This window comes from Sinohyriopsis cumingii, chromosome 2 (genome assembly GCF_028554795.1).
Source record: "Sinohyriopsis cumingii isolate HCF-2022 chromosome 2, ASM2855479v2, whole genome shotgun sequence".
Taxonomy (NCBI): Eukaryota; Metazoa; Mollusca; class Bivalvia; order Unionida; family Unionidae; genus Sinohyriopsis; species Sinohyriopsis cumingii.
The window spans coordinates 4842474-4868963 of NC_142962.1; the positions used below are offsets into that span (position 1 = coordinate 4842474).

The 26490-nt window shown below is 37.3% G+C and overlaps 1 protein-coding gene across 1 annotated transcript; it reads left to right on the top strand.

Annotated features, from left to right (window-relative positions):
- LOC149804263 (metalloprotease mig-17-like) lies at window positions 1–26490 on the top strand. The gene is made up of 5 exons (XM_089932101.1): window positions 1–34; window positions 9495–9603; window positions 10059–10229; window positions 18454–18589; window positions 26329–26490. The coding sequence occupies exons 1-5, from the start codon at window positions 1–3 to the stop codon at window positions 26488–26490; spliced, it is 612 nt and encodes a 203-aa protein (XP_089788227.1).

The following is a 26490-nucleotide window of genomic DNA, read 5'->3' on the forward strand; positions in this document are numbered from 1 at the left end:
ATGTATGATGGTACCACTGGTGAAGTTGTGAACGGTATGTTCTCTCTCTCTCTCTCTCTCTCTCTCTCTCTCTCTCTCTCTCTGTCTCTCTCTCTCTCTCTCTCTCTCTCTCTCTCTCTCTGGTACAACAAATAATTCGGCGTAACAAATCCCACAAATGTCAAAATGTGCAATACATAACACGGATATAATTATTGTTTTAAAGTAAGTATCGTTTCAAACTAATAGTATGCAAAGATCTCTGACAACTTAGTTTATTCATAAATCTTTTCAAACAGTACAACATACCATATCGTTCTCAATGTTCAAGGTTTAAAACGTTTTTTCCTATCACGCAAGGAATCTCTAAATGTTCTCCTTCTGTTTTATCGATTATCATTTTGAAGTTTAAAACAGCTGTCCTTTTCTATAGTATACAAAGTAGAATTTGTACCGGGCCCGACTTATGACTTTCGTCATCGTTACAGTTCTAATTAACACATATTATCATTTCTTTGAATGAGTAATTTAGATAGTAAAAACATAATTATGCCATATACTGTATTGCGACAGATCGTATAGCATGCCGCTACTGATGCCATATACTGCATTCCGACAGATCGTATAGCATGACGCTACTGTTGCCATATACTGTATTTATAGGTTACTGCATTTGTATTTGAAAATATGAACGAGTTTTGGGATGGAATACTGCACCACCTTGGGAGTGCAGTATATCCGTCCGACAAAACGAGTTCATATTTTCCCATACAAATGCAGTAACCTTTTTATTATATGCTCTTTTTTTTATTCTATCTAAGGTTTAATTATATAAACAAAATACACTACAAGAAACAATGTAAATGAATGAATGCCGTATTCCAAACTAAATACACAAGCGCAAATTTGTCATTACATAATGGCATCATTATTAATGCGCACATAACTCCGCCCAGATAAATTTGAACTTAGTCGCGCGCTCGACATAACTTTCGAAAGAAAATGGCGTGTCTAGTTAAAATTGAAATGTGCAGTCATATTTTGAAAGAATGCGCATTGCAACAACTTTCCATTTGATCTGGAATAAATATATTTTGGTATTGTGTTTCGATTCGACGAAAGTTTGCGATTTTGGACTGGATTCATCTGTGCAAATTATACATGAAATACATCGGATTGAAGTGGCGCGGGAGAAGCGTGCTTACATCTGCAAATGTGTTTCTGTTTCTGTCATTAAATGTTTGAAATCATGATGTGGGGAAAATATGAAGTCTTTCAATTGCAATTATCAAAAAGACGCTATGGAATTTAATGCTTATTTCATTTTGAGTTCAGTAAGGAGGATAGAATTGCACTTATCATCGAAGCTGTAGCAGAATTTCGAAATGTGTAATCCAGTTTGAAAGCATATGACATGGCTCATGTAATTCGGATTTGCAGAATTAAAAAAATACATTTTGAGGAAACTCAGGATGTAAAACGGTAAGTATATTTTATTTTGCCATTCTTATCACCAGCTAAAGAAGAGAGTATATGATTTGTCACTTGTATGTTATTTGTAAGGACCTTATCTTCCGTCTGTTATATAATGTAGCTAGCCTAAATCCGTAACATTGTATCAACGCGGAATGTGCCAAAACAGCAGGTTTTTTTTTTGCAGTCCACGAAACATGTTTTAGTTCATTCTGAAAAAAATTTAAACAACAACGTAAAGAGCCTCTTACGCGAGTGTACATGATTTGTGTACACATTAAAAGTGCTGGCGTCTGCGTCCATTGTCTGTTTATAATATAAAGTAGTTTCTTTATGCACGTGAATGCTATATGTGTATTGTTGCACGAGTTCAGTATCGGGTAATATTGAACGATTCTGGCAATGTAAAGTTAACCGGGAAACAAATGAGCATATAATAATGCGACAGATCGTATAGCATGACGCTACTGATGCCATATACTCTATTGCGACAGATCGTATAGCATGAAACTACTGATGCCATATACTGTATTGCGACAGATCGTATAGCATGACGCTACAGATGCCATATACTGTATTGCGACAGATCGTATAGCATGACGCTACAGATTCCATATACTGTATTGTGACAGATCGTATAGCATGACGCTACTGATGCCATATACTGTATTGCGACAGATCGTATAGCATGACGCTACTGATGCCATATACTGTACTGCGACAGATCGTATAGCATGACGCTACTGACACGTTTAAAGAGCCATAACCATTAGGTGAAGTCGATAAAAAGGCACTTGTCTTTGCCAAAATATGCTGTACTGCAACTTTACAGTTAATCAATCAGAACATCATTTGCAGATGGTCTTTATAGTGTTGTTGTTGTTGTTGTTGTTGTTAGTAGTGTAGCGTTTAGCGCCACTTTCAGCACACGATAGATTGCGTCTAGTGTTAATGGTGGAGGAAGAATCCGGGAAAACCCCGGAAATAAAAGAATGACCCACGAGAAGATACTGGCGAGCTTTCTCACAAACCCACACTGGCCAAATCCCAGACTCGAACCCAGGTGGTCTTTATTTTAAACAGACATACGTTATTAAATAAGGAATCATTGCAGCCATATATATATATATATATATATATATATATATATATATATATATATATATATATATATATATATATATATATATATATATATATATATATATATATCAGTAGTCGCTAGTAGAGGACTGATATTAAATAAGGACTAACACAATTTGAGATGGTCAGGATTTGGATGTACGAGTACAGCTAAAACGAATGTACAGAGACCAAATACGTAGGCAGTAGTGAAAGGGAGCTATACAGCGACAATGGGACAATACATTGCAGACCCCCTTGGGCTTGTATAGTGACAAGATTTACAGTGACAATGGGAAAATACAGGTAAGGTGACGTCACAGTACTGAAGATAGCTAACAATGTAGCAAGAATCTGACCTCAATCAGAACCAAAGAGCGGGAACAAACCCTAGAAAGTTTTGACGGGACATAGTCAAAGAAAACACATACAACAGAAAACATACAAAGACCAACAACTATACAAGCGACTAAACGTTTATTAGGCAAAAGAGCAAATCTTCTCGAGGCATATGAGTGGCCCTAAAAGGGGCCTTTAGGTTCGTCTTCTTCTCTCATTTTCCCCAGTATTTCCATCATCTCCTCACTTTCTCGATGATTCCTTTATTTTTCTTTTCTGTATCTGGAACCCAATCAGAATGTCCCATCATTCTAAATTTTTCCTGCGTCTTCATCCACTTTCATTCAGTTTTTCAAAATCCTCTTTTTTATTTCCGTTTCGAGTTTCAAAGTCACAGTATTCAAGCAAACGAACAGGGAAGGAACATTTGTCTTTGACAGGTTCATTTCGATGAGGGTAGGGTGAAATCAGCAGGAGTTTACTCAGTTTTGGATGACATCCGTAGGGTGTTAGCTGCATGGTGTCACGTGAATAATGACATCCACCATGAGAACTAGTAAAGAGTTTACGATAACAACTGACATCGGTTTCGCATCCGTCAGGTTTGATACGTAAAGCATCCCTTTCCATGGTAGGTATTGTAGTAGTAGTCATAGAAATTTCCCCATGATGTGGTACTGCATCACTGAGGTCACAAAGTGCAGCGTCGCTCTCATCGCCAGGCACAGCATCGCAATCCACTTGAGAATCCACAAACTTGAATGATATCTGTTTTATAGGATTCTTCTTTCTCGCTTGATTTTGGTAGTGACAATGAGATATCGGTATTGGACGTTGTCTCTTTTTATATACTGGCCAATATCGACGTGTCCGTACGGCAAAATTTACACTCTGTCTGCACTTCTCCTTGTGGGTACCGGTATTCGTAGCCGTGATGTTTAGGACCGCCACTAGCAAAACTTAGAATCTTGCCGGGGTGTTCGTCTGTCTAGGCTCTTGAACAGTCTATTCTTATCTCAGGATGACGTTGACCCAGGCGATCGATGCAGATGAAACTGTCCGTGTCAAACTACCGGACGCGATCACCTAACAGTTTTAAAGCTTCGTACAATTTTAAGCGAGCATGGGCTGTCACGTAGGCCGCAATGATAACATTTCCAAATTCGTCGGCTTCTTCAAAGTCCAGTTCTTCTTCGTAATTGACCGAAATCAAATTCTCACGAACGACGTCCACGTTGTTCATCTATTTGATTTTGTCGTAAATCATCTGTAAGTAGCGGGAAGGTTCTGTCAAATACTCTGTCTTGGGTAAACACAGTCATTGTGACATTTTACCGCGCAAGCAATTTAGCATCACTTTGGCAAATGATCGCCTTCTTTCCTTTTTCTCTACGTGGTCTAAAGTTATGCCTTCCTGCTCCCATTATTTATCTTTGAATTTCATTTGGTCTTCGGGAGTGTAAGACCAAAAAAGATAGCCGTTGAGTTCTTGTTTTAGTTTCATAAAAGCGTCCACGTAGTCTCAGAAAATACCTTTATGAGTCTCCTCGCCCCTGTATTATTGTACTCTCTTGGGAAAGTGGTAAATTTCGTACATTTCTAACAGCTGATATCCCAAGTTCAGAGCTTTACACATTTCCACGTTGACCCACGTTCCCGTAAAGGCGCGTTTTCCCGAGTGTGCTGACAAGGTTGGTCTCGGTTCCACGTTTCGGCACAAGTACGGCACATGAGAGACATAAGTACGAAATGGTACTTGTCCGTGGGAGGCAAGAGTTTGTACTTGATCAATCCTTCATATTGTTGAACGTTGTCCAGATCGATGTGTTCTGTAAGCAATCGCGGGTGCGGGAAAGCGACACAATTTGCACACGTATGGATACAGCAAACACACGTCCAAGTATATGAGTTCTTCTCATTTCTCTTCATCAGCGTGGTAAAGCAAACAAGTGGCATTCGTCCGCCCTCCGTACAAAATATTACGCGGGTTCAGTGTGTCCACCAGCTTGAGACTTTTCACAATGCGTTTAAACTCATCATTCGGTTTTCAAACGGTGATCGTACTCATGTTTCCACATTTCCACTATACGGTCCGATTTTCTTTTCGACTTCTCCGTTTGGGAATGTTAAATCCATTTGTCTTCCTTGTCTCACAATTATTGTAGCAAGCGTAGGTTTTGAGCGAGTATTGACGTTTGACAAAGTTGGTCATTTGAGGCCTGATGACAGCCAGGGTGATTTCAGGCATGAATTATCTGTGGTACACTAAGGAATAGGTTTTGGCGATGGTGCGGACTTCTTACAAAGGATCGATTCCTCCGTGTTCCATGAATAATACTCGAATATTTCCACAGCAACGCCGTTAAATGTCCACGTCCGAAGGACAATACTTTAACATTTCTTCCTGAACGTCGAAGGGGTCCGAGGCGTCAGTCTGGTACCAAGTGTAGAAAGCTATCCCTTCTTAGGTTCGCATGTTGTCGTGGTCGTAGTAGTGATCCTCAGGCAAATGGGGTAGAACGGCGTGTTGATTGGCTTCGGTATTGAAAAAGTGAGGAAATAGTCTTTGACCATTCCTGTCATTCAAAACGTTTTAGGCATTCAACTCAATGGCATGACCAAGTAACTCCTCGAATATTTGAAATGTACTTGACCCACTTGCATAAATGATTTTGGCTCCGTTTAAAGTCACTTTTGGACGTTCGGTACTTTGTTCCGAATTTTATCTCAAAAAATGTTCCATTGTATTCTGAGCAATTATGAGCCATCACCGTGACATGGCGATGACAATCTCCGAAACGTTCGATGTCCTCTTGACTCCACGTATCGTCGATGGAGTCTAAGATCCATTTGACAAAATCGGCCAGCGTGTTCGGTCCCTGAAAGATATTTTTACGTCCTCCAGGAATCTTGCTGCATTGAGGGCCATGACTAAAGATACGATCTTGGATGCACTTCTCACACGCTCGGTGAGCCATGCAGATATTAGGAATGTGACTGCAGGTCTCTTGCATGTATTTGAAATCGAAAGAGATGAAATTCCCTTTCTTCTGGTCATCTTCCTCCTCTTGTTTGGATTGGTACTTTTTAATGTAGCATTTGTGTTCGAAGTCCACGATTTGGGTGACAAATATGACATTGTTGTTTCATTGAACATACGTGTACCTTGGCATTGTTATACGTATGACTTGTCCACAAATAGGGCACAATTTCAGGAGTTGACAAGCACTTTTCTGCTGTGAACCTTGCGTCTTTAGATGTTTTTGGCAACAGACAAGGGCTAACAAAAGTGCGCTGACAGGCTGGACAATGCACTCGGTCTTGTCCTTCGTCTAAACAGGGTTGAGAGGCCAAACATCCTGAACATTTCGTTCTACAATGCTTGTTTTGCTTTTGTTTGTTATAGCCATTGTCACATATCCGCGCACTTCATGAAGGTGTACTTTCAAGGTGTAGCGTGGAGCCAGGACGTATTGCAATTTTTGCATTTCAGAAATGCCACATGATGTGTCTTTGCTGTGACAGGAGTCCTGCTTCTCTTTGTTTGGCTCGGTCTGATTTTTTAATCGTTTTTCAGGTTATTTTCCATTCTAACGTTTCGTTCTTGTCGGCATACGTTCGTCCCACCTCCATGGCACGGGCTAAACAAATCTGGTCTTGAGGATTGTTAGTTTGAACAAGACTATGCTTGATGCTATGAAGGCTGTCCACAAGTATCACCTTATTGTATTGTCCCATCCCTTGGGGAAGAGAAACGATGGTCATGAACAATGTAGCTTTTCCATCGGTGATGTGAAACTTGTCGTTAGATTGTTGCACGTGTTGAATCGTGTCGATTACTGGAAGGTGACAGTTCTGACGGACTGCCACACTCTAAACGGGGGACTTCAAATCGTCGTAATGAAAGGAAAGTCTCAAGCGGTCGTCTTCTTTGCCTTTTCAGTGTGGTAAACAAAGAATCCACACTTCGGTGATGAACCCTTCTGCTTTCTTGAGCGGTACGTGGGACTTTAAATATTCAAACTTCACTGTGTAAGCAGCAATCTTTAAGTTTCACAGTGTAAGCTGTGGTTCTAATTTTTCTAGTGGAGCGCTTTTCCGTCTCTCGAATTTGATGCAATCGTTTCATCTTGACTGAAAAAGTCAAACGTCTATTTTAAACGCCTTGGGTCCCTTCATATTATGTCAGACCAATGTATACAAAAAGTGTTATTGTCTTCCCTTCCAGTATTCATTTCACTCTCAAGCTGACCAGAACGATGGAAGAGCCTACACAGATCGAACTTCTGACCAGAGCTTTGCTAGATGTCATACGAAAGTTGTCTTCAGACAAGCAGACGGATTACTCAGCCTCCTTTCGAGATAAAAGTCAAGATACTTGCTATATCTGTAAGAAGAAAGGACTTTGGTCTTCAGAGTGTCCAGACCGTCAAAAAAGCAAGACAGGTGTCAGAGGAGACAAAAGTCAACGTACCTGTTATCATTGTCAAGAGAAATGACAATTGGTTTTCAAAATGCGCTAAGGAACACCAGGAGCAAGAAGACGAGAGGGTTACGAAGAGGAAGAAAAGATGTACCCTCCCCAAAAAAAGAATCCAGACAAAGAAAAAAGGGAAGAAAAGAAGGAGAGAAAGTGAGTAAGAAGAAGAGGAAATGCTGTGAAACTGAAGAAATTGAAGAAAGAAAAAATCAGAGACAGTGAACAAAAGACACAGAAGAAGTCTATGAACTTTCTAAAGTCTTGTGTTGTGATATTGAATTGCAAAATTTGTACCAGAATAGACCAGGCTGAAAAAGTAAGCGTCTCGTAAGTTTGATTTGTTAGAAAAAGAACCTACACTCGCGCACTCACTCACACACACACACGTACATCATGGTACAAAAGAGATTTTGAATTTTAATTGATTTTGTCAATTGAAATAATATCTCTTTTCGTGAGAAGAGAGTGGCCCTGAAAAGGACAGTTAGGTACCCTCCCCAAAGGAAGAATCCAGACAAAGATAAAAGAGAAGAAAAGAAGGAGAGAAAGAGAGGAAGAAGAAGGGGAAAATGCTGTGAAACTGAAGAAATTGAAGAAGAAAAAAAGACCGAGACAGTGAACAAAAGACACAGAAGAAGTCTATGAACTTTTTAAAGTCTTGTGTTGTGATATTCAATTGCAAAATTTGTACCAGAATAGACCGGGCAGAAAAAGTAAACGTCCCTTTGGTTTGATTTTTTAGAATAAGAATCTACACTCGCGCACTCACTCTCACACACACGTACATCATGGGTACAAAAGGGATTTTGAGTTTTAATTGATTTTGTCAATTGAAATAATATCCCTTTTCGAGAGAAGTGAATGGCCCTGAAAATGACCGTTTGGTATTTGATTGTTTAAAAGAACAAACTCAGGAACGTGACCGAATCAGTTTTAACTGCCTTAAGTCTTTGCCACGGCCATAAGCCTACATCTAGAATGGCTGCTGTCGATGATGATTTGGTAGAAATCACTAGGGGTGGTATCGCAGGCGTAGTAATAGGGTTGGGTTGTTTGGCTCTGGACGGTATCTTTCTCTTGGGTCGCATTAAAGAAGTCTGATACATTTGTTTCAGACTCCTCAACTCTGCGAAAATGTCTAAGAGCACCGTCACCATTTGACTTTCACTGTCCTCCTTCTCTCCTAGACCTTGTTTGTTCTCAGCTGCTTCTTCTTGTTGTGATTTCCTTCCTCTTGCATCTTCTTCTTGTTGTTACTGTTGAAGGAGAAAAGCTCCTTCAACATATATATATATATGTATGTATACGTATACATATATATATAGAGAGAGAGATAGATTTAGATAGATAGATATAGATAGATATAGATAGATATAGATATATATATATAGATATAGATAGATAGATCTAGATAGATATATATAGATATAGATAGATATAGATAGATATAGATAGATAAAGATAAAGATATGTATAGATAGAGATAGATATAGATAGAGATAGATATAGATATAGATAGATATAGATAGATATAGATAAAGATAGATAGATAGATGTGTGTGTGCGTGTTTGAGTTATGTCCATGAGTATATATTGTAATTATCATGATATTACATATCTAAACTCTCTTTCATGTGTGTAGATTATATTTAAAGATCGTGTCGCATACATTGGTGTTTACAAGTTGTAAAGAGTTAATGTAAATACTAATACTAAACCTGTTTACGAGTTTGAGGTACATTTTCATTATATCATTAAGTCCAGTGGTTGTCACGCAGTAAAATTGATGCTGACCAGACATGTTTTATATTTATCGGTGAGTATAACCGTTCTTTTTTACCAGCAGTCCCATAGATGCTTTTATCCGAAACATGTGCTGCATCGTCATTTGTAGACAATATATCATTCCATGCATCCAATGAAAGCATCAGCAATGTAAAGGGACTTTTACATTATGATAAGCATGATTTGGTGCATTGTAATTTGTTGCTTTTTATCAGGATATTTTAATATACACTTAAACTAAATGGTTGGTTTCAAACCGTTAACCTTTAAAAATGCTACTCTGATAATTTGGTCTTATTCCCCTTTTTCCTTTCAGGTTATTCCTACTTTGACGTTGTATGTGATACATATTACAAAACTTCGGTAATCCAGACAAGTGACTATTATTTTACAGTGGCCACAGCAGCACACGAACTTGGACACAAGTAAGTTTAGTCACGACGCCCTATTTGCTTGCTGAATTTGCGTCAACTCGATTAGATTTCATGGTGTCCTTGACAGGTTTTAGGATTCCCACATATGAAACTTCGTGGCCGCTTGTCCATGACCAGTGGTTTCCTCCGAATTTCTTTCATATGTATTATATTTCAAACAACAGATCACGGCATATTTTTGACGGCCGAGAATACTTTCTATAAAATCTATAGGTTATGTTTTTATTATATTGTCGTTTAGCAACATCTGTTATCATTTTAATCAAATATATTTTAAATATGTGACGTAAGTGTGGAAAATATTTTATTCCTTTTGTTTTGGACATTTTATTAGGCGACAGTGGACTGACACTCGATGCATCAGGGGCAAAAATCAATACAGGTTTATGTTGTCAAATCTACACTGTATCTGGCGTATATATGCCTTACCTGCTTCTTATTTCCAGTCTTGGAGCAGATCATGACGGTGAAGGGAACGGCATAGCTTGTAGGGCTGAAGATTATTTTCTTATGAGTCCCTTTGACCCAGTGTTCAACAAATCTGAACCATATTCCAGACACCCATGGATTTTCTCTAACTGTTCCGTGGAAGCGTTCAAGAATGCACTAAAAGATAAGTATGTATGCACAATATACCTCTAAACATATATCATAGTAGAGTGCTAATAGCGAGTTTCGATTTTTGCTACTAATCATTTTCAAACCCTTCTAGAACTAATGACTTCGTCGTGATATCGCAAGTGCATGCATGCTAGCCCACGTTCATTTCCACGAGCAGCCTATGAACGAAGAAAGTTATATGTGATCAAGACTTCAGCCAAGGTCAGATACAAAACAAAATCGATTATATCACATTACTGAAACCGATCGTTACAAAACAACTGGTACACCGACCGTCACACCAACTGGTTTGAGTTACATTGTCGTTTCAATTCGTCCTCGATTACTTGCTTTATGTTACCTAACAATTCGTCTGTCGAAATATTTGCTCTCTTTTCTGTCGTTTTACCTTACACCTATTTTGTTGATTGCCGTAAAGCATAAGGCTACTGTTGAAAGAATTCAAGCGCTAGGAGCTTTAATAATGATATCATACTTTTCTCATCTGTTACTTATGTGTTTAATCCAGCTTCCACAACATTGAATCAGTCCATTATTATTATGTAATTATTAATTACCGCTTTTAGATAACTCTTGCCGATATCTGATGTTTTCATTGACATAATAATATATATTGTGGGCGAGACCTTTGGCTAATGCAAGACGTTTTTACAGCTTGGCAATATTTGAAAGAAATTCCACATCTGATAAAATATTGGTAAGATAATTCCATATATTTCTTGGACTGCTTTGGCAGGAATGGAACCATGTTCGCGTTGTTTATTTCCACAATATTTTGCGGTGGAATGTCTGTTTCTTGGCATGTATATGTCTTTTATGCTTTAAAAGGAAATTACTGGACTTTTACAACCTGTAAAATCAACTGTTTCGGTCACACCGGTTCCTTGTCTGTGCTCAGACCCGTCGGTGATTTTGCATTTCTACCAAAAAACGTCTCGAACCTATTCTTGTGATTGCTTTGACTTCAATGGACGTCAAGATTATTTTACTGATTCCACTGTGATTCACACATATTCTCCAATGCAGCCGTGATACGATTATTTTTAGCGTCACTAGTCACAACAGTTACTATTGAATCTGCGTTGGGAACAATTCCGACTGAGCTGCCTATAATAGTTTTTGTGGTAGCGATACCGACAACACTTGGTGGTTGGCGCGAAGGCGATTCAAATGGCATATACAATACATGTATGCGTTTGAATTTCATGAGTAGTGCGATTTTTTTAATAATTTCATCTCGCACATGTTGTTCCACGTCGATTTATATTTTTCCTCGGTAAATGTGAGAGTCTAGCATATTTATTAATAACGTGACCTCGAAGTATAATTGCACAAGAGACTGTCCGTCCTCAGATGAAACTAACACACGCACTTCTAAATGATTATTCTTTTTACCCCTTTGTCATACACAAATAGAAAATTGATTTGTATGAAAGATTTGAATTGTTGACGATAGTGTGTTATATGGGTATTTCATAGCGTTTATAAAACCACACTGATTATGCTGCTGAATGTTTTCTGAAACGATGGGTCTCGTCTTCACCCAAAACTTGTTACAAGAACAAGTAAGTCCTTGTTGAATAACAGTTTAGATTTCTCTCATTTTGGATGAGGTGATAATGTTGCTACATGATCAATATGGAATGAAGCTGGGACGGATTTGTTGGTGAATTCCAATTCATCGTTGTAGAAACAATCCCTGTGTGTTTTCATTCCTTACTCTGCATTCAATGACCGGACATTTTCATTTGCGAATTCAACGATTCCATTTTAGCGTCGAGTTAGTTGGCATTTGTACATTACGGTGGTCCTTAATGTCAACTTTCCTTTCACCCTCAATAAGATTATACTTTAGTGACTGCCAGCGTTTCACACCACTACGACACAGATATTCGTCAACATGGGGACTGAAGCGTCCACTGTCACCCGGTCAAACACCCCGTCGTAAAATTCCGCATCATCATTACCGCGGTCAATATCCATCGCCTATATGCAATAATAAATCTTAAACGTAAACTGTCGAGAAGGTAACATAATCGTCGGGATACATGAGGGATGCTTCAGACTGAATTTTATCTTAGCTCGCAATGATATCGATGCCGTATATACGAGAGCTTTTGGGAAACAGATTTCGGGTTCATTACGGATTATTACTTGTATACGAGACTGACTGTTTGCCAACAGTTTTAATTAACTCTATTCACTATACCGGATACGATATAAAACTAAGATCCTGGCTCCAGTGCCTCTAAGATGTGAGATTTAGGTTTAACAGTGTTCTCCACGTCAGTACAAACAATTCGACCATTCATTATTAAATGTTCAGGTATTCCCTTCCCTTATGTCCAAATATTTAGTGAGTTTGTCATATGAACTAAAGCATATTTATGCACATGGGCCGTTGACAAAGCCGCATAAGTTGCACGTGGACCTATACCAAAATTTTCTCGTAGTAATTGATGCGTTGTTAACAAAACGTACTACACGGGATTCTGCTGAACATATTAATATGCAGCGTGGCTGGGTTACTATGGGGCGATTTAACGGTGTACTTGCGGAACGTATATTCAACCACTAGTACCTACTTAAATTGTTAATGACCTGTAAGGAATACTCTCACGTATGAGCAGCAAGGTATCCATCAGTTATGGAAAAACTCTAGAACGAAACCACATCAATTACTGAGGTTAATCCGCTGAAGCAATTCAACACAAAGACTCTCACCGTTATCTAAAATACGATTTCACTGCTATTCAGACGGAAAGAATTTGGTTCGGTACATGTGTGCGTCGGTTGAGCAGAAGGCGGACAAAATAGTGACACTAATCCGGCATGGTCCATCGATGTATTTAGAATCTCGGACAGAAATGATATTCCAAGGTAGCCAACACTTTACCATTGGTTGGGACCAAAATCTCTGAATTGATCATTTGCATGTGGACACTTAGTTTCAGCTGATACGGAAATGTCTCTGAGGTTTATTATCAATTCACGTGTGATGATATCAGAGAAATTGTATCGTTTGGTGTCAAGTGGGAATACGTTTACTTTACTGCAACGATGCATGCCTATCTAAAGTCTTTCTGACCGGAAAAGATTCGCTGGGTGCGCCAATTCCCGCCACTCGCGAGGACATGTCACATACATATCGTGTTGAAGATCCGTTTGCAGTATCACATATGTAACTCATTTTACCTTCTTTAGGATTTTGCTGTTTGAAACCAGGATCAAATACATTTTGCGGGCAGTTCAAGTTATTACTTGACAAACTTATCGGCGCACTCGTCCTTGAATTGTTCGACGACTTACCAGCTAGGCCTCTCCATTATCAGCATACATGCCGTAAGTGGCAATATGAATGAACAGCGATACTCCGTGTGCAACATGATGATGTTATTGACATATTGCGTAGACAAAATATTAAATGTGCTGTTAAGACACCTCCAGCACAAACGCTATAACATAGACTGGTTTAGTTTGCTTCCGATGTAACTTTACTGTGTAGGGCAGCTAGTCAACAATCGAAACAGTTTGGTGACTAAAAACTATGGTCAGCAAGAAGCTTGTATCCTGCTGTACAATCACGAATGATGTAAATGTGGATACGTTTGCGTTTAACTGTATCCGAAAAGGATCGAAGACAATCATGTGCAGAAGCACATCTGTTCTTTCAAACACATCATGGTCAGCAACCTCTTTTTAATTTTGCGTACTCATGATCGTCATTCTGAAATATTAATTGCGAGACAGACACGAGTAATAGGCGCTTATGGCAAACAATTGTGTGTCATCCTTTTTTTCCCATCCGCTTATATATCCATATGGGTACACTCCTTTTCTGGTAACCAACTTCATTATGTCAAGGTTAGCAGTATCATCTCTTGATTTTAAATCGATTATTACAATACGATTTAACATTAAAGATTACCTAGTCAAGACTGGAACCTCCAGCGAGATAATGAATTCCAGCTCTCCGATCCTGTGTCATGTACTTTTACACATTGTTGTGAATTAGGTTTATTGGCACATTTGATGATGTAGCGACTCGTTGCATGATGCGGTGACTATCCTACCCATACCACGTTGAAGATTGACACCCATACATGTTTTGTTATGCTATTCTGGTCCAGCTGTGTACATGCATGCAGTGTCTGCATGGAAATTCTCCACCCTCGTACGTACTGTACCAGTATACATTCTTGGAACATCTTGTGTCCACACGTGATGGGACAAAGTCTCTGGACAGTGCAAGAACAACAAAACAATATTAAACTACATGCATGTAATATCGATTGACAAATCGACTGCATGCGTTTAGTCCAAACAATGCAATAACAGCTATATCAGGATGAAATCTCTCAAACTTAATGATGTCAGTAACCTATACAGGCACCCAAGTGTTGTCTGTGCTATCGAAGTTGATCTTTATTATCAATGACGATTTGTAACGTGGACAAGACGCCGATTCAAGACATCGCTGTCATGGTTTCTCACATACAGTATTGTTCGCCACAGAAACCATGGGTGTAATTTGAATTGCGGAGACACTTTAATGGCGAGAAATATGTAGTTGGGATTCCATGCATCTGTTCACAAACCATCTGAATCTTTTCCTTGTTGTAATTTTTAACGTCTCAGGAATCTTTGCAAATGATCTGTTGATTTCCTTATTGATGGTCTCAGTGGAATGTGCTTAAATGAGAACTTGTTTTTTTGAAGTGATTTACTTTACAAGGATCGGAAGCTGAAATCGCTTTAACCCTGGTTATTTTGTTAATGACTTCTGTGTGTTTTTCTTGAACATTTATCTTTTGTGTTTATAGGATCATATGCGCACTGATTCTTCGTATAAGTGCCCTATAACACTAGCAATCAAATACGCATGGTCGGCAAAGTTGGTTGCGTGACTTTATACTACATTTAAGTCATGGTTTAGAACAGAGACCAAAACGGCAAATTCGCTCTCAATATTCCAGAATTTTTATGTGTGGTCCAGATAACTGTGATACTACCCATGACGTCATTATATACAACCACACCTGAAGAGTTCACTTGGAAATTATTCAGAAACTCTTTGATCGATTCAGTGTTGCAAATTAGACACTTAATCACTTAAAAATGTGTTTTACCATGTTTGTGTTACATTTTAGGACATCCTGTGAGACAACCAATCAGAATAGAGGCAATTGATTTTATTTTTTGGATATGACTGGATATCAGTGATAATTTTCTCAACTGTTAGTTTCAATAATTGTTGAATCTCCGAGCAAGATGTCTTGTAAGAAAATCAAGCTTCATTACTTTTCTTCTTCAAATGTCATGAGGCTATTAATACATTGAAGTCCATACTTAGGGGTGCACCAGCTGTTTCAGCTCCATAGTTCAGTCAGTTATTTCCACAATCTAGAAGTGCAACATGGTTTATAATTCCCTTGAAACGATTTGACGTGTATATTAGTTTAGATTATTTTCTGAATATTGTATTCAGTCCTTACAACCCCCTAACTTTCATTAACAAAATAAATTTAAAAAATCAAGAGATTAAATGTGGGGTTTGATGATGCAGGAATACAACATCGACATTAGTTACATCATGCAATAATATAGTCACATCATGAGATAAGATAGTCACATCATGAGATAAGACAGTCACATCATGAGATAAAATAGTCGCATTGCAGATGCATTTTCACGTAACTGAACTGTATTGCTTTGTTGGCCTTTATATATATATATATATATATATATATATATATATATATATATATATATATATATATATATATATATATATATATATATATATATATATATATATATATATATATATATATATATATTAGTGTGTGTGTGTGTGCTTGTGTGTGTGTGTGCGTGTGTTGAAACTTTATCTCATTGATTGAATTTTCCAGTGGCTACCATTTGATCTCTGCACAGCCCAGTAAAATATATTTCAATATCGTGTCAGCCGAAATAGGATCAAATTAGTCGCCATCAAGTCCTGCACCAACCCTAATCATATATGAGTTTGCATGTTATATCCAACCAGGTCATACGTTATGGAGTGCTTGTAAATTTTCTCCATATTTTTACTTCGTTGTCTTTGCCGAAAGCTTCTCAAACGTTCTTCCAGTGCTTGCTCTGTTCCGCTTCTGTAGCTTTGTACATTATTTCGTTGTAAGAGTATATTAGGGAGAAATCAATTCTCTAACTTATTTGCTCATTGCCACATTTATTATCTCTGGTGACGTATCCACTGCACATTTCAATGTCTATATGGCAAGGTTCACACGCTGATTTCTCAGTTCACTTCGGTGATTTGATTTCTTCTTGCACAATATCAGAGAGCAACTTTTCAAACTTTACAACGTATATTTCGCCAGCTTCACGAAGCTCCATTTTGAATTTGATCCATAAGACGATTAACTTATCAATAGACTCTTGATAATAAAATTCAGTTTCTATGTTAGTGTGATACGTCATAAATCCTTTCAAACTATGATACATATTAATTTGTGAGACTTTCGTAATATATATATATATATATATATATATATATATATATATATATATATATATATATAGAGAGAGAGAGAGAGAGAGAGAGAGAGAGAGAGAGACAGACAGAGAGAGACAGATACAGAGAGACAGAGAGAGAGATATATTGTCACAGAATAAGGCAAGACATAACTTGGCTTTGCCTTAGAACGATTTTACCATCTTTCGTTGTACATGCGTACAACGTTACCTAGGGTGAATAATTGTTTGTCCAGGTAAGCAACTGTACTAGCATGTATCTCGTCGAAAATTACTTGCGAGGATAGACATTAAAATCACGATATGCACGGGTATTTTACCATGACTATTACTCACTCTCCTATGGATTTAAGGTAGATTCCATTTATAACCGACACTGGTTGTTTTGCATCTTGTCGAGGAGTGAACGTTCTCCATTATGTTCTCCAGCCATATGGCTGTTCAGGGCTATTCATGGTTGTGTAGAGCTGTCTGAAGTTATTCAGGGCAGTTTAGGGCTGTCGGTAGCGGCTTAGGGCTGGCTGTCGCTGTTTAGTGCTGCGTGCTGTCTAAAAGCATGTGTATACGTGTGTCTGTACACGTGGTGGAGCCACGAATGTAGACATAGCCAATACAAGGGTGATGTATGCTGTCTGTACTTATGTGTATACGTTTGTCTGTACATGTGGTAGTTCCGTGAAGGGTGTGAGCGGCCGATAAAAGTGTGGGCCAACCCAAGGACTCGGTGAAACTGCGTGGTTCATGAGTTATGAATCATACGACTGTACAAGTGTCAAGAGGTATATGTTTGTTCCAATTGATGTTTCAAATGAGTACATTTTCAACTGCACGAGATTATTTTGAATTTTATTTATATTATAGGAGAGTATGTGAAATCTCGCTTACATTGCACAATATAGGAGAGTATATGAATCTCACTTACATTGCACAATATTATTTGAAACATATTTGAATTCCTTAATATTATTTGAATCTTATTCGTATTCCACACGTGATATTATTTGAATTTCTCTTACAGTACACAATATTATTTGAAACATATTTGAATTCCTTGAGATTATTTGAATCGCACTTTGTATGCATAAGATTACATGCATCATATTTTCGTTTTTCAATTTGCGAATGTTTGTGTAACGTGATTGGATCAATCGTATGTTGAGAGCATGAGAGAATCATTGTATCTATAATATATATATATATATACATTTCTATTAATTCCTTTTATAAATTTCCATCGTCCATCACATTGTGTTTTGCATTATTCATTTAATCCAAAACCCACTCGTTTTCTATTCTGATATATATATATATATATATATATATATATATATATATATATATATATATATATATATATATATATATATATATATATATATATATATATATATATATGTGTGTGTGTGTGTGTGCGTAAAACTGACATGTGTATGCATGGATGTCTTGACATGGATATACGTATTAGTAAGTATTTACGCACGTTTGTAGCTATATCACTTTGAAAGGTCCATTTACGTGTTTCAGAACGTGCTGGACTTTATTTACTTATTTGGTATATGCTATATCGAGGGTGAGAAACTGACATGTATATGCATGGATATATAGATATGGATAGACGTATTAGTAAGTATTTACGCATGTTTGTAGCTATATCACTTTAAAAGGTCCATTTATGTATTTCAGAACGTGCTTGACCAATGTAGGTGCTTTCTATAACATGAAGGAATGGACACAGTTTATGAAGAAACTGCCAGGACAGTTATATTCTCCCGATGTGCAGTGTGAGTTCATAAATGGACACGGATCCTTATTCTGTGGGGTATGTTCATTCTGTTTTCTTGTGCGTGAGCTTATTCCGATCTCTGTGAAAGAGTATGCAGTATTATAAGCGAAATGTTTTCATTCTTTACATTTATAGTTCAGTCAATACTCTACTTCAATATAGTTGATTACAAACAGAGCGCAATGAACGACGCGTGAACGGTGTGTGTGTGTGTGTGTCTTTCTTGCTCTCTGCCTTTATATATATAGAGAGAGTTATAGTTATACGTACGTATGTTTGTATCAGCACGAGTTTCACTCTAATAAATACAAATTAAATAGGATAGTTAGGTTTAAAAATGAACATCATTGAACTATGTGATAAACCCTTCCAATCATAAATAAAAATTTACTTCAGAGAAACGATGAACAGGTAAAGCTATTTTTAATATAATGAAAATGAATTACATCATTTTCACAAAATAATTTAATCAGTTTATTCAACGGCATCTGTCTTGGACGTATGCCAGTTGTAATTCGAGACATTTGCGGAACAAATTGTAATGATATAATCGCGTGTAGTTTAGCATTGAGAGACACATGGAGGGCAGATGATAATTATATAGGCCACACATTTAACATGGGAATGGTTTAATTAGGACAAAAGTGTTTATAGTGACAAACCTGTTTTAGTGGAGAAAAAGAAGCATTGTTCCGAGTGGCAGACCCCAATTGGTTCAGTTTATGTTGTAGGTTTAACGCCATTTTTCAGTACACGATAGCCTATACACGTGTGTTTAGTATAAATGGGAAATTCCCCATAACAATCATCGACCCACTGGAAGCTACTGGCAAACGTTCTCCAATACCCACGTTGGCAGACACGAGTCCAACCCCTGCGGACAAGGTGAGATGGCAGTGATTGTTAAAGGCCAGCACTGTAGACCAGTCAGCCACTCCGTCCCCTAACCTCAATTACTGTTACATAGTAACATTGTTAGAGCAGACCTCAATATTCACCACCTTAGTTACTTACGGGAAATAATATTTTCAATTTGTCAGGTTTAATATGATGATATGGACAAACGTGTTTATGGGACCAAAACTGTATATGGAGACAAATGTTTTGATGGGGACAAAAGTGTTTATAGGAACTACGGAACATAAAATGGTAATTTTGTAATTGTTATAGGTCATTTCCAACTAAAAAAATTAATGGGACGTTCGAAAACTGTAATCCTAATATTTTAGATTCAATTCAACACCCATTTGGAGTATCATCCAACTCCAGTTTTGTATTACAATCAAACACATGCCTTACAATCCAACAACTGCTTTTCCATTAAAATCCAGCACACCCCATAAACAATCCACACTCACTATTTTATTAGAATCTAAACACATAACATATAGAATCCAGCCCTCACGCTTAGATTACTATCTAAACACACCAAATTATACATTTCAACTAGCACCCGCTTTTTCATTACAATCCAAAGGTATGAGTCCGCTTTAAACTTGAAAGAGAAATAAGAGTCAAAAGTGAATGACTTCAAAAAGTCGAATGCATGAGGATGTACGAGAATTACATATGAGATTAGCTATCTACTCTCTGACAATCCAAATACACAATCCAAAATGCATTGTGTAGTCTCTAAGTACTTACTCCTTCTCTCAGAAGAAAATGGGATATCAGTTACTATGAAATAGCTATACTACATATAAAACCTTTTGGGGGCGCCTCGTGGTCTAAAGCACTCACCGTTACGGATCACTGCCATCTTACCTGTCTGCGTGGGTTCGAGTCTCGGATTCGGCCAATATGGGTGTGTGAAAAGCTTGCCAGTAGCTTCTCGTGTGCCGGAGGTTCTATCCGGGGTTTTCCTGGGTTCTTCCTCCGCCATTAAAACAGGCCGCCATGTATATCCTATATTGTGCTGAAAAATGGTGTTAAACCCTACAACAACAACCACCTACCTTTTGTATTTTATCCAAAATCAACTTATTATATACTATTTGCTACTAATTGCTTTTATACTGCTCAGTATGATGTTAGAGTGATCAAGACCCCACTCCTTATAAACCAACGAAATGGGAAAATGTTTTACACGTATTATGCTTATATGCACACAAATCTACTATTACATACGGCTGGTAGGATGTAAGAGAAGGTGAGTGGAGTTGCAAAGAATTATATTTTTGACTTGAAACATTCACAAGACTCTCCGTGCATCATTTTTTCTTTCTGTTAGGAGACAAACACTTCCAGTTATATGGATGTTCTCTTTTGTTTCTGTTTGTTCATGTGAACATGTTTGTGAGAACCGAAGTGATGTTTACGTCTATTAATGTTTCACCCTTCCTCTGGCGTAGAAGATGAAGTAATCTCTGGCAGGAAGCATATAACGAATTTGAAAAGGTATCTGAGCGACTCAAAACACGCTTTTAAGTTTGAACTAATTAATTTTTGTCTGCCCTCAAGAAAGCTACTTTAAGAATTTGTAGATTAAGACATTTTAAAGAAATTAATTGTTTTCCGTCAATGTGCCATTTTTAAGGCAATCAATCCTCTAGTGCCCATCAGGTTCATAATGATTGCTACTGTACGAAAAGCCGATTTTAACGTGTCCTAAACCATGTCCTCGTTGTCGAGTGATCCATTTGTTCATAGGATACATTGGTTATAACTCACTTTTTGAAAATGTACTTTCACTGTGAATTTTACTTTGAAGAATAAATTGTTTATACTTAGATCGTGTAACTCTCAAAATACAGTTTTACAAGCAGGAAAATAGTGAGGGTGATCACATTGCATCTTCTTCGTAAGCAGCAATGGCAGGATCCACTTGGAAAAGAACGACTCCGGGTAATGGAGTGACTATGGTTTTTAATTGGTTGTACTCCACGCCATCTAACATCACATTCAGTCCTACGTTCACTCATATAGGATCACAACATACTTGTTGATGATGTCTTTGAACGCTATTTCTGTGTTTCCACTCAAAATGGAAACCCTTTTGGAAGAAATAAATGAGTGCATAGCGTTTTATCATCCTGCAATATTGATAACTAGTCGTTGAGGAGCTACTTTATGGTACACGATCAGTTCAATTCTCGTAGAAAATAGTGGCAATCCTTAGGACAAGATGTTGTGCAATAAATTGAAATCATGATGGAATTCTCATCGAATAGATGTACATCTGAGGGCGGCTTTCGATGTTGTTGTTTGTTGTTTTTGTTGGTGTGTCGGAAAAAGCAGGATAATTCTCCTCCAAGTCCTTTTTAACTTGTTTGTTATTAATCTCGAAGGTATATGTGGTTTCATTTCCAGTCTCATTAAGGATTTCCTAGTCAGTGTCGTGATCCAATCGTGCTCACAGAGGTAATTTAGCAGGCAAACAACATAAGGTTTTGATGTGGAAATTATACATTGCACTGTCATTTTTTAATGCTAAATGAAATTGGTTACCAAATGTTCCAAAATAGCGTTCTTGCTGTTTATTTGTTGTTGACCTTGGTTTTGTTGTAGAATATCTCCAGTAGAGAAAAGGACAAACATCCGCAATACAGAAGCCGATTGAAACGTACCACGGTTGTTTTTATCTTTGTTGCTAATTTAAATTGACTATGGCTGCTCCGGTGACACAATACACCAAAAAGATTTGGTAGTAAGAAACGATTTTAGTTTTAGGCACGTTTTATCCACACCACACCCATAGTCGTTGTTTTTGTAATTTTTGAAGGGAGAATCTCTGAAAAGGAGACGTAGAAGTAACGTTTAACGACATCATGGTTACTTCACCATGTTAAAATAAATGACTTTGGATGTGGCAATCTAAGAATCAGAACTAAGTGGATATCCTTTCCAACACTTTTTCACTTCTTCGAGTCTGTGCTTTCCTACGTATGTGTTCTTCGATCGTTAATATTTTCTATATCGTACACGTCGTGTTCTGTTTTGGTCGCTTGTTGTAACTTGGGTTTGTAGACAATTAGTTTTAACACATCACCCATCAAGTTTTCCTATGTATACATGCCAAGATCAGGGCAACACACTCCTCTACTGACACGAAACAATTCGGTAGTCCAGTTAGGCAATTTATCCTTGTCAAAGGTGTTTTTTGGTTTCTCCAAAACTTACCCAATCTCAAGGCTTTAATGGTTAACCGTTCTATGTGGCAGTAGGTGGCTTTCCAAACAATCTGTCACGGACCATCACTTCAGTTTTGGGAGTACTTCTTCTGGTAAACAACCAATTATATTATTATATGATTGATTGTTAGCTTGGACGATACTTGGCAACACTTGAGAGTGTGTTAATATGTAAAATATTTCCACAGTGGTTATTTAAAAGGTTTTGGAAAACGTTAAATGCACTAGCTATCGTGGTTTTTCTTTTTTGTTTGCTGAAAACATGGATATGTCTTTCTCTAAATTCTTTTTAGAAAAAAGCCTGGCTCAGAAATCCTGTACTTTTGTCAGTGTGCAATCGTAGAGGATGATGACAACATTGCTTTAAGCCAGTTTAAAGCTCTAAGCATTTCTTAAACACGAAGGAACTACCAACCTGATTATGAAAAAATTCGGTGACACAAAAGCAAATATTGTACGCTGCGAAATCAGAGATATCAGCTAAATCGGCTTGCCATTGACGATCTAATCGATCCACCTTGGTTTGACTTCTGGAAAATTTTAGTCGCATGAGTTTGTATAACGTGTACGTTGCTTGTTCTTGTAAGCGTCTTCCCAGCTCTGGTACACGCATTATTATAGCAAATGCTAGATAAAGTGTTCGCATGGTTGGTGATTGTTTGAATTGTTCATGAATAAATGAAGCAACAAAAAATACCTTTTTCATGATGTGGTATTTTGGACTGTAATCCATTACGTGTCCGATTGACGTTATCGTTAGAGGAGGATGTCTGAACAAGGTTAGTTGATCATTGATTGACGCCTGTCTTCACTTCTTTCTTTTTCTTTTCTAACGGCAGAGGTGTAGACGTTATATTTTTATCCAACCATTTCTTGATGCAGATATCAACTTGCACACATTTTCTGGTGGATTTTCAAACTTTTCTTCTCCTTGCTCTGTCATGCCCGTTGTGGTATCTATCTTAGTGACTTCGGGTTGGGCTTTCATGATTGTCTTCAAATCTCTCAGAGATTATTTATCTATTTCGTTCATAGCTTCTGGTAAAAGAGTTGCAAATATGACAATAATTGACTGCACCGCTGCGACATTTGTGCTTCTGACACATCGGTTCCATCTGTCAAATATTGTTATTCTTGTTGCAACTGTGACATCTGTGCGATTATTGATTGATATCAGTGAAGAATCGTTTGTTAGTACCGACATTGAAGTTCCATCTATAGTCTGTATATAATTAAAGTGAGTTTTCGTCTTTCTAGAAGATTTAAAGTTGCATATATAATGCCTTCCTGAAAAAGGGTGTCCTTTTCGTCTTCTTGGTCTTCCATCTTATCTGATTACGCCTTGTAAGAGAGGTCCCGCAATAAACTTCTCTCACCTTATATGCCTGCCTGAGATTCCATTGCCAGAACGAGGCTAACTGCAGCCAGTGCTGGATTTCACTAGGAATACTGGCAGACAATCAGCGCAGCATTTTATTGTGCCCAATTGTACGTCAGATTCACGATATGATCCAACACTTCATTTTCATTCAATTCCGAATAATCCTACATTGAAAAGCAATAGATAACTAAGATGAAGACCCACTATTTTAAGTGAGTATAATAAATTAAATTCATTTTTGCGCATGCTTAAATGACATTCTGCACCTTAACAATTTTTGTTTCGAAATGTGAAGTACTGCGTTATATTTCCTTGTGTTTGAATTTTGGAACTATCTTTTACCATTATTCTGTATATTAAAGTTTTTCATTTCAAAGACGTGTTCTCTTTTACCGTATTTTCATTTAGCACTAAATATCAGTATTCTGTACAATACTTAAATGTTTCTTCTTAGTATTGTGTGTTGGTTTTTTATCCAACATATTTTGTTTATTCGCACTGACTTCATTACATAGTCAACTGTGTGTGTTCATAAATTTTACAATGGATGATTACAAGTCAAGGACACCAGTAATAAAAAGACTATGCCCCAAGTACAGCCATCAATATTTTATTTGGTCAGTGTGGAAAGACCGAGGAGGCCCTTGAAAGAATAAACCCTTACAGTTTCTAAAAACTAATTAACAATATGTCTTTGTTAGATTAAGTGTAAAAATTAAAAAGAAAACATTTATTCAGATGTTTGTAAACATAGAATTCATTACAATAAAAGTCATTGATATCCGAATAAACAAAATTTAATGCAACAGTTGAATAAAACAGTTATCCGAAAAAGACGGTGTAGCCAGGTAATTTAATAGAAGCATTATTACATAATAAGTAATTGTAGATACAGTAGACTCCTGAAAAGCAGGAATGAAAGATGTTAGTGTTTGGCCAACATTATGATGTGTATAAAAATTTTGTATACAAATGTTTGTTTCGTTTAATAGAATGGATAATGTTTACGTGGGACATATCTGTTGATTGACACAGAAACCAAATCATTTAACGAGGCTAAAGAACAATGCTTACATCAAGATAGGAGAGTTGCAGGATAATCTTCTTCATATATCGGAAGAATGCGAAAGACTGGAAAACTAATTGCAAATATAACGTTTGGATTAAATAAGTTTTCAAGCAAAGATTTTATATTACTATAAAAGCGTATTTCCTCCTTTTACACATTTACTGCATTGTTTACTTGTATTCGGCCATCAGCTCAAATCAAGCAGTGTGCCTACTACAAAAGTAATGAAACTGTTAGTTTGGCAGATAGCAAAACATAGTATGATCCTTATAGATGAAGTTTTCATATTTCTTAGTCATAAGCTGATCTTCTTAATCAGGATATTAATATTATTTGTTTCACATGGATTTTGGGCACCAGTAAGCTGTAAAAAAGTCACTTGAGCTAACTTTCTATATTTTGTTCTTGGTGCCATTCCTGTTTGGGTACCATGAGCGTTTGTTCATAAATTAATGCCTGAATGTTTCAGAGCCTTGTATCCATGCACCAGTCATATTGACTGTATCAAGATAAAAACCCAAGAACCTTCGTTTATTGAACTTAACTCATATTCATTTTATAATTACAAACATGCCCTCGCATTTAAATGTCTTTTGAATATTGGACCTCAGGGAGCAATAACTTTCACAGGTTGCATGTCTGATGTTGTAATATTTCTTGTTGATCTTAATCATCTAGCTAGGATATTCGGATCCTTTCGGCGTCTATAAATTTCTCCTACGCTTGATACCTTTTAATTTGATGGTGTGCCATAATGAACTCTGGTTTAGAAGTCTTGCCAGCTCTTCAACCTTCTCCATTTCACGCATAGTCATTTTTAAACCCTCTAATTTTGTAGTTTGCGGATTTGTCAATGCTATTTGAAAATGATTCATCATGTAAATAGAGTGGGACAGTTCCTGAAACGATATATCATCATACATGTTTGTAATACAGTGAATCAGTACCTTGTGTTCGTAGATGAGGACAGAGCCAAGAGGTACCAAACAAAACTGTGTTTCAGCCAATGGAATTGTCACCCTTTTATTGGATGGACCGATTGTGTTCCCAATCCACATTATCCCTACAAATGGGGTTGCAGAGTATCGATTTTATCCCTTAAGGTGTCGTATAACCGTTGAAAAAGTCGGTTGTATTAGCATAGTCTCTAAGTGCAATATTTCCACTGCTTTTCCTTAAAGTTTGTCCCTTCTAGGAGCATGCCAGATTTGAGACTGGTGGTGTTTTATCTATATCATCCGGAAGTGGCCTTTTTCACAAGAATTTGTATTTTGTAGGCAGACAGTGTAGACCAACACAAGTACACAGCATCCTTCTAGTCCTATATTTCAGATGGAGAATGCAGATCTTCATGTAG

Coding starts and splice junctions, on each gene's coding strand:
- LOC149804263 (XM_089932101.1), top strand. CDS start 1: ATGTATGATGGTACCACTGGTGAAGTTGTGAACG. Junction 35..9,494: donor CACTGGTGAAGTTGTGAACG/GTATGTTCTCTC, acceptor TTTTCCTTTCAG/GTTATTCCTACTTTGACGTT. Junction 18,590..26,328: donor ACGGATCCTTATTCTGTGGG/GTATGTTCATTC, acceptor TGTCCCTTCTAG/GAGCATGCCAGATTTGAGAC.